We start from the raw sequence: 10,450 nt of genomic DNA, 5'->3' as shown, positions 1-10,450 counted from the left end.
AATGCAAGATTGCTTTTCTGAGAGTGTAAGTTTTGCTTTTCTGAAAATGTAATTTCAGAAAAGAAATTAAATAGAATGTTACTATTTTGTAGTCTATTAAGTTTCCACTTTTATGAAATGTATCTTGTGATTATGATTGCTTCTCCTTAAGGTTTTAAGTCTTATAAGCTTGTTCCTACCCTCAGTCAACATCAAGGGGTTGCAGAACTGTTTGGTCTCTGCGCTCATGACCACTGGCCAGCAATATAGCCTTTGTCTTCACTTCCAAGAGACCTGTAGATTTATTTGGGAATAGTGCCTTAACACCTTGAGTTGTAAATATAAAGCATATAGACAAAAGTACAGAAGCATACATTTATTATAAAGTAAACACCTCTGTCCATCCACCCAAATTAAGAAATTAAATATTGACAGCTACCTTTGAGCCCTCTTGTCCCCCTTTGAATGTAGTCCTCTCCATCTGTCATCATGACTTCTGTGGTTATCCTGATGTCTTAGTAATTTTAATGGTATCTCTAAATGACATCATTAAAATTTGCCTTTTCAAATTTTGTATGTGTAGACCACAAAGTAGTACTATTACTTAAAATTATACTCTGAAGACATGTAATATTGCTACACATAGCTGTGAAAATTCTTTTCATTGATATTCAGTGTGCTATCACAAAAGATAAATGGTATCTAAATGTTTGGCAAAAATTCCGCCTTGACCAGAAGAAGATAGACAATCGATAAACAAATATATGAAAAAATGTATAACATCTCTAGTAGTTAGTGAAATGCAAATCAAAATTATTCTAAGATTTTATTTCACATCAGCCAGAATGGCAGTTATCAAGAATACAAACAACAATAAGTGTTGGCAAGGATGTGGGGGGAAAAGGCATATTCATACATTGCTGGTGGAACTGAAAATTGGTACAACCATTATGGAAAGTGGTATGGAGATTCCTTAGAAAACTTGGAATGGAACTGACCCAGCTATTCCACTCCTTGGTCTATACCCAAAGGACTTAAAAACAGCATTCTTTAGTAATGCAGCCACATCAATGTTTATAGCAACTCAATTCACAATAACTAAACTGTGGAAGCAATCTAGATGCTCTTCAATAGATGAATGGATAAAGAAACTGTGGTATATATACAAAATGGAATATTATTCAGTCTCAAAGAAGAATTAAGTTATGGTATTTGCAGGTAAATGGATGGAGTGGGGGAATATCATGCTTAATGAAGTAAGCCAATCCCCCAAAACCAAAGGCCAAATGTTCTCTCTGATAAGTGTATGCTGATTCATAATGGGGGGGCATGGGAAAATGGAGGAACTGTGATTAGGTAAAGGGGAGGGAGGTGGGCATGGGGGGCAGAAAGATGGTGGAATGAGATGGACATCATTACCCTAGGTACATGTGTGACTGTACATATGATATGTAACTACATTGTGTACAATCAGAAAATTGTGTAAAATAAATCAAAATGCATTCTGCTGTTATATATACTTAATTAGAATAAATTATAAATAAATTAAAAACATTCTGTGGGGCTGGGGTTGTGGCTTAGTGGTGAAGTGCTTGCCTTGCATGCATGGGGCCCTGGGTTTGATCCTCAGCACCACATAAAAAAATAAACAAATAAAAGATACTGTGTCCATATACCACTAAAAAAAATTTAAAAAAAACCATTATGCCTTAAATACTACTAAGTGTCCTGATGCACACGTGCCTGAATATCTGCAGAGAAACTTCTCTATTATGATGAAAATACCTTGTAGATTATTTGAAATTGACATACCATTTTGTAACGTCATTCTAGAAATTTATTCTCTCTTCAGCAATTTATATAAGTTCTAGTAATTAATAATTCTGACATTTAGTTGGAAAACATTTTATTACAATTTTAATTTCTTTAATTCTGAAAATGGATGAATAGGTTTTCTGTATTTGCCATTAGTTCATTCATATTGTGAAGGCTGGCTTAGTCATTTGCCATATTAGATTCCTTGGTTCTTTAATACAAATTTTAGAAATTATTTTCTTATTTCAAATATGAATCTTGGTAGTAATTTATACTCTAATTAATTTCTCTTTCACTTTTTCACTTGTTTGATATCTATTCCATTTGTCTGTCTTATCCTATATCAAATCCACACTGTTTTTGTCATTTAAAAGAAAAATAATAAACAGAAGTTGCAAATATAGTTGACCAGAGGAATAACCAAAAATGAATATTAAAAATAGTTGTTTGTTAGTTGCATATGAAAAAAACTTAAGATTTAAAAAATACATTACTACATAATAATGGAAAAACTAACTCTTACAAACACCACTATTAACAATTTGACAAAAATCTTCAAAACCATAGTGTCCATCAAATTTATAGTATTTATATGTTGGTGAAGTTATCTTCAGTGCAGTCTTACAAATAGACAACTATATCATCATAGTTCATTATGCACACCTACACATCTATCTATATATATCTTTCTATCTGTACTTTTTAACTTTGATCAATTATGGAAACTACTGAAAAACTAAACATCCAGAAAAATGAAGATGGTGGAGTCAAGAAGGCATACATACAATATGTAGAACAAAGGCAACCATTAACAATGATAGCTCTAACAACTGGGTGATATGGAGGATATTTTGAGAATATTTGGAATTAAAGTTAGGATAACCAAAGAGATGTAAAAGTGCATATATAGTGTGATCGCACATAGTTAAAAATAGACCATAACCATGGGGTAGAAGGATTATAAAGAAGACACTAAAATGCTAATATGGGTATTAGCAGGAACTGTGGGGTTATTTTTTTTTAGAATATGTACCAAATAATTTATAAACTTTCAAACTACTTCTTTAATGATTAAGCCAGATTATAAAAGAATGGGAGAGGGAATGGAAAATGACATAAGGAAAGAGAGAAAATTCTGTAATTATTCCCTTTGCTCCTTCATGCTTCTTGAGTCTGGGAATTGGACCACTGGGGATATTGTCTCCCAAGAATCCCAGTCCATTACCGACATTAACGATTTCCAGGTTGAAGTCATTATAAATTCTGAATTTAAGGACCTGACTAATATCAGGGCAGAGTGAGGAACGTACGTCTTGGATTTGAGAGGAAAAAGTGCCAAATCTTGGCTCTACACCATGGCATCTTAAGCAAAATAGAGTTCAGGCTTTAGGAACACATTTTTTTTTTCTGGACTAGAAACTTTAGGAAAATCACTCCTCACCCACATCACACGTGTTTTCCATCAGCTGGTAGGTGTCTAAAGCTCTGCCTGCTTCTATTCATCTTTTTCAGCTTCCACTGCTCTCTTTACTTTCCTCCATCCTCCTGAGGTGCACTCAGTGCCGGTCATTTCACCTGCTCAACCCAGGCAAGGAGGAGACCTGTGGGCCTGAGGAGACTCTTACCTGTTGTGGAGTTCAGTGAACCAGTAGTGAGCCAGCACAGAGGAAGCCATGGAGCAGGAAGTGTGTGTGTGTGTGTGCGTGTGCGTGTGTGCGTGCGTGCGTGTGTGTGTGTGTGTGTGTGTGTGTGAAGAATGGTTGGTAGGGGAAGGTGGGTGACATGGAAGGACACAGGTTCTCTGTTCAGGAATCCTATTTTGCAGTTAGCATAAAAATTAGAAATCATTGCCAGTAAACATCTAGTCATTTATCAGTATAAACTTCCCTTGATCCTCATATTATTTTTGAAAATATTAGTGAATATGGTAATAGTGAAGCTCAAAATGTTTGTCTAAAGTTAATGTTTTAAAGTTTAGAATCTAGTATTAGAAGAAAACATCTAATTTGCCCTCTTTAAAAGAGACTGACTCTATCTGTTTCCCTAAGATGTGATCCTCATATCCTCTGTGGTGGGAAATTCAGTGTTTCCCCCAAATTCCTCTTTATGGTGAAGTAAAACCTGATCTTAGAGAGTTTTCCTTTGACTGGTTGTACATCCTTTCCTGAGAAAAGGTTCGGATGAAGATATGGTATTGAAAACTGCAGAGGGCAGTGAGGAGGATCTTGAAGATTTTGCCTAAAGCAATTTGTGACTTGTACACTTTGCCTGGTGCAGGTTTGGACCAGGCGTCTGTGCTGGTAGTACTACAAACTGGTTACTGAGCTAGAAACAGAAAAGTTCAGACTAAAGGGAGACTTTATGCACCTCTAACTTACAAAAAAGTTCTTTTAATTCTGCCAGGATATTTATATAACACACTGTTGAGAGTCTGAAAAAATAACATTTCCCTAAACTTCTTTCCTTCTCTGCCTTTTAAATCATACAAATCCTATAAATATGTAGTTTCCATGTGATGATTAAAAAATAAGTAGAATCATTTAAAAATCCACAGATTCTTTAGTCTGTTGTAATTGTAACTTCATCACATCTCAAGGCTTTTGCTGTCCCCACAGTATCATTGCCTCAGTGTTACATGGTTGAGATTTATTTGTTTCATCTTATTACCTATTTACTACAAAAACTGAAGCATTGCATATTCATTATCTCAGTCCTCACAAAGATCCCATGAAGCAGGAAGTACCCAGCTTTCTTTTTAGCAAATGAAGCTAAGTTGCTGGAGGCCTGAGAGGAAGCAAAGGTAGAGTCAGTAAAAATCAGTTTCATGTACCTCCAGGGAAAGCTCTTCAAGAGATGGTACTTTATTTTGCTTTTCTATTTCTAGCAAACAAATAGATAATAAATGTGTTTGATATTAAATTTGACTGCCATGGCCCAGACTCAATGTAAATAGCATTTTGTGCTGAAATAGAGACTTCCTGTCTATATCTTTGCTGGGATTTCAGTGGATTCAAACCCCTTTGATAGAACCAGCCTCACACAGGCCTGGCAGCAATAGTCTGAGCAGCAATAGTCTGAGCAGACCCCACCTCCTTCACCTCTTCATTCTTTCACCAATTACTCTTACTGAAATTTTACCCATGACATAAGACTTTATTCTTACCAAAATTTAAATAATGAAGGAAAAGCTAACAGAGCAGAAACCTAAAAAGTAGTATTAATAGATTTATTAGATTATTCCTTGAGTACAAATCCTGTTCACAGCTGAGGAAACTTAGCTATATCTTGTGGAAATATAGAAACAGTAAGATAAAATGAGATGAAAATAAAATCCCAGAAATTTAGGATTCAAAAAATATAATTCAGGTTGTTTCTCAAGTTTATCTAGTGCATGTATTAACTAATACACTCAATAGTAGGCATGCTTTTGAAATTGCCACTGTTTGGCCTATACTATGTAGAGAAAAACTCACTGAGCACAGAATGTCTAGTGGTGTGCTGTGGTTATTCTGTCACCCCTGCAATGTCTTCTTCCAGACCCAGATCTCTTTTCCAGGGGTGTGAGTGGGTTGTAATTATGAGTTGTGTATTCCTGTTTGAATACAAATGATGGAGAATATAGACTACTGATGAAAGTAAAATACGTAGTAGGTTGCAACATTCCTGCTTGGGTTCAAACTTTAATGTGCACATATTTGGGTCATTGCCTATTTACAAACAAACTATGGCTTGACTGATTGTAAAATGACATTGTACCTGTAACAAATACCTGTAACAAACTTTTCTTGGGGAAGGTAGATGGCTCTGAAATACACCAGTGTGTTTGATGATCAACCAGATCAGGAGAAAGTAAATAAATTGCAGATAAGTTTTGATTACTGTAAGATATTTGCTAACTATAAATTACTGTTTCCTCACTTAACAGGAAGAAACTGAGGCCAAATTTGACACATAATTTAACTACAAGTCTAGATTAATTACTGGTCTCTTTCCCTCCTCAGCCTTCTTGCTGGCACCCACTGCCTGAGGAAGAAATCACTCTATGGGGAGGGTGTTCTCAGATCCTCCAGGTCTTAGATCATGATTATTGCTTTGCTTGCAGGCCTCCCTGGTGCCCAAGCATGAACAACTACACCTCTGTGAAGGAGTTCATCCTGTTGGGACTTCCTCACACTGAAGGGCTGGAGAACATGATCTTTGTCCTGTTTCTGGCCTTCTATCTCTTTGCCTTGCTGGGGAACCTGCTCATCTTTGTCACCATTCTGGCTTCATCCAGCCTGCACACCCCCATGTACTTCTTCCTGGGAAACCTGTCAGTGTTTGACATCTTCTTCCCTTCTGTGAACTCCCCCAAGATGATGGTCTCCCTGGCGGGGCGAAGCCGCACCATCTCTTACCAGGGCTGTGCCTCCCAGGTCTTCTTCTACCACACTCTGGGTGGCACTGAGTGTTTCCTGTACACAGTGATGGCCTATGACCGCTTTGTGGCCATTTGTCACCCCATGCGCTACACTGTCATCATGAACCAGAGGATGTGCACCAGCCTGACAGTGTGCACATGGCTGGGGGGCTGTGTGCACGGGAGCATCCTCACGTTTCTCATCTTTAAGTTGCCCTACTGTGGGCCCAATGAGGTGGACAGCTTTTTCTGTGACATTCCAGTGGTGCTGTCCCTGGCCTGTGCAGACACTTCTCTAGCACAGATGGTGAGTTTCACCAACATAGGTGTGGTTGCCCTGGTGTGTTTTCTTCTTATCCTCCTTTCTTACACCCGCATTGTTCTCTCTATATTGAGAATCCGTTCCTCTGAAGGCAGGCGCAGAGCCTTCTCCACCTGCAGTGCCCACCTGACCTCCATCCTCTTGTTCTATGGACCTGTGTTTCTTGTCTATCTCAGACCTGCTTCCAGCCCCTGGCTGGATTCTGTTGTTCAGGTGTTAAACAATGTCATCACTCCTTCCCTCAATCCTTTGATTTATTCCTTGAGAAACAAGGATGTGAAAGTGGCTCTGAGGAAGATGGTATCTTGGGTATGAGACACAAGAGCAATGCCTCTCTGATGTTCTTTGGGTGAGTTTTTCAGATCTACTCCTTTTATACCAGGATTATTGCCAAATAACAAACAGGGCACAGTCACTGTCTCTCATTTTTTGAGAATTGCAACACTCACATCATCTGAATTTAGTGGACTTGGGCACACATTTATACCTTCAAAGAAGCTTCTTCCTGTTAACCTAACATTTCCTCTTTTTATAATTTGCCAAAACAACATATCTCTTCTGCTCTGCACTCTGTATTTGATGGAATTCTGCTTTGATTGTTTATCATTAAAATTGCAAGTGTCTAGAGGCCATGGCCTGGTTATTCCCCCATGTCTTTCTTCCTTCCTCTCCAAATTTATGGCTTTTTCTGTTCTCCAACAGTGTCCCTTTGGCTATTCTATAAATCTAGGTTTTAGAGTTGACAAGGTTGAAATTTGTAAGAAAACTACACATTTTAGCAAATATAAGTTTATACTGTCTACTGAGATAAAAACAACCTCATTGAGAACAAAAAAGAATTATGTTTCTATGGATCCTTTAGGATTGCAATCCTTCCAAGAGACACCAAATTGAAGTAGCCTGGAAAACATGTTTCAAAATATTACAGAATGGTGGCTGTTTTTATAGCTTTAAGAGAAAGTCTGTTGGAAGTCATATGCATTGTTTATCAAGATTTGTGTTGGATGTGTCAAGCGCACACTGCCTTATAAGAAAAGCATCACGAGGTCTCAGGAAGCATGGGAGCTGTTTCACACACTGTCCTCAGTCCAGTTTACCAGGTCAGCATGAACCACGGTGGCTTTGTGCAGAGACAGTTCTATTCAAAGTTTCAGCCATGGTTGTGCCTGGAGCTTGGTTTAACAAGGTGTCCCAACTCCATTTTACGTTCTCCAAGTCAACCTGTTTCACGTTTCTACCATGACAGCACACAGTTTAGAACCTCTCTGGCTTTTACCAAGGTCATCAGAGAATTATGTGCTGAATTTTATTCATTGTGTTTCAAGGGAGAAGCTGGTCACTGATCTATTTGTATAAAATGGGAAAATAGATTTTTAAAATCCATTTGGAAAGACTTTTAGAACCAAAGATTTGTATCCTGGGCAGGCACTCCTTATTTCCTGAAAATCTAACATGTGTCTAGTTAATTAAAGTTAAGTCATTATTGTAGTTTCTAAAATTGCCATGATGCCTTTATGGGCAACTCTATTGTCTTTGTTGAAAGTTCTTGAATCCCCTGCACCATCTATTGTATTACAGTATATTCTGTTATACTGCAACATATCAATTCAAACCTTGCCAACTTAAAGCAAAATTATTCATTATCTTAGGCTTGGATGGTCAAGAACACTGAAATTTTCACTACCATTTTCATAATATCTTCTCTTAACATCCCTCTCCAAGATAGTCCCTTTCTTCTCTTAGTTGATTGTTCTATTGCTTAATCATTTCATCAGCATGACATGGAAATTGTGATACCTTTATTATCATTTCAAATTATTCTATGATTCTTAAATTATTATTCAACATTGAAAACACTGACTTTTCTAGAACATAGTTAAGTCTGACATCTATTTAGATTCATCCACTCCAATTCTTAGAACAAGAGGTAATGTGGAAAACCTGCTTATTAGGTATACAACAGTGTTAAAAGTAATTAACACATATTGATTAAATTAATCAAAGTTTTAAGAGGTATACTCTATGATATATTCATTTTATAGCTGAAGAGAATAAAAACAGAAAATAATCACATCTGAACCTATAATGAAATATTTATTCTTTCTTCTAGTATCCTGCTTTGTAAAAAGAACTAAAAAATCATAAATTCTATATAATTCTCACATCTAATTTTCTCCATATCATTAATTGTTATATTAATTTGCATATGTAAACTAATGCAATCTGCAGCACATCTCTTTTAGTAGGTATGATTTCTCCCCATAATTATATATGGAAGAATTAAGATACATATGGAAAATTGTCTGATGATACAGAATATATATAGGAAAGCAAAATATATAACATTCACAGAAATAGGCAATGATTGAAAAATAATAACTTCAACACTTTGTACCCTATATATATATATATATATATATATATATATATATATATATATATATATATATATCCATTCATNATGCACCACCATGCCCAGCTATATTATATTTTTATATCAATATATATACTATAGTTAAATTGAAATAATGCTTTTTTAGCAATATTATGTTTTTATATCTATATATATATATATATATATATATATATATATATATATATGGATATATATATATCCATTCATTCATAAGTCTTTGATTCCTCATTTAACTTAAAATTCTAGTGTTAGAAGGAATCTTGGTAGAATGTTTGCGAAATGACCCATGCAAACACTAAACTGGCAAAAGCATTTAGAGCGCCATCTATGTGTGATATAAATCAAGCTTGTATATGCAGTTACCTGATTTACTACCATAGTTGATAATATCACCACATTGGCTTTCATAAACAACATCTGTTATCTTATATGAAGGTTCTTGGATCCCCTGCACCATCTATATATGACATTGTATTAGATATTTATTGTAATGTGACAAATTCCTCCAAAACTTGGCAGTGTGGAACAAAATAATTTATTATCTTAGACTATGTCTGATGGTTAATAATACTAGTATAATTTAGTTAGTTATTCTTAGCTGGGACTTAGAGGGTTGCAGTCACTCTGTCAGCCAGGGCAACAGCCATCTAACATAAAGTCTCCTTGCAAGATGCCTCAGTACTGGGCCATAAGCAGGAGGCTTTAGTCCCTCATTGCATAGGGACTGTGGGCTCACTTGGTCCAGCTGAAGCCCACCGAATAGCTTAGGAGAGTGTGGTGACGGAGTCAAAAAGAGACCTTCGGAGATCAGTTTCAGAGAACTAGATCCACTTTATTATTGCGTGGGCAAACCTTTTATGCATAGCCTGTTACTGGGCAAATTATCTGAGGGCCATAATAATCCAATGAGCTAACAACACCCTTAGGAGTAGCAACTAATGGGCTAATAGGTCAGCAACAAAAAGCAAAAGGGAAGGAACATGCTGTGCACCTGAGGGAGGCCAGGTTATCATGATGATGGGGCTGAGTGTGGTTAGTGTTCCAAACACAATATCCAGATTCAGTGTGCTGAACCCTGAGGGCCCCTCACATAGTCAACACAGGCTGCTTTCCAACTCACGGGCCCAACAAGGGGCCTCTACATATAACCACTTACATCTTCTCACACCATGGCAGCTGATTACCTCACAGTAAGTGATATAAGGAAGGGTCTCAACAGAAGCTTGCAGAACCTTTTATGACCTATTCTCCATAATCACATGCAGTCATTTCAGCTTTTATTTTCTCTTCATTAGAAGGAGTCAATAAATCCAGCCCATACTCAGTGGTAGAGAAATTAGGCTCCATCATTTGAATTGAGTGTCATTAAATTATCAAGACATTTCTAACCATACCGATTGTCACATTATTTAATCATATTTTTATTGGAATACTATGTGTGTTACAAATTATTTTATTTGCTAAAGATACATCCTGCACTACTCATTACTTTACCACCTGGTTTTCCTTAGAGTGTTCA

At 36.6% G+C, this 10,450-nt stretch overlaps 1 protein-coding gene across 1 annotated transcript; it reads left to right on the top strand.

Annotated features, from left to right (window-relative positions):
* The first annotated feature begins 5,915 nt into the window (after positions 1-5,915).
* On the top strand, positions 5,916-9,699 carry LOC107145651 (olfactory receptor 958-like). The gene is made up of 2 exons (XM_015489645.1): positions 5,916-6,820; positions 9,597-9,699. The coding sequence occupies exons 1-2, from the start codon at positions 5,916-5,918 to the stop codon at positions 9,697-9,699; spliced, it is 1,008 nt and encodes a 335-aa protein (XP_015345131.1).
* The last annotated feature ends 751 nt before the right edge of the window (positions 9,700-10,450 follow it).

This window comes from Marmota marmota, unplaced genomic scaffold, assembly GCF_001458135.2.
Source record: "Marmota marmota marmota unplaced genomic scaffold, marMar, whole genome shotgun sequence".
In the NCBI taxonomy this organism is placed as follows: Eukaryota; Metazoa; Chordata; class Mammalia; order Rodentia; family Sciuridae; genus Marmota; species Marmota marmota.
The sequence above is the reverse complement of the archived record's forward strand: the minus strand, read 5'-3'. Positions and strand labels throughout refer to the sequence as shown.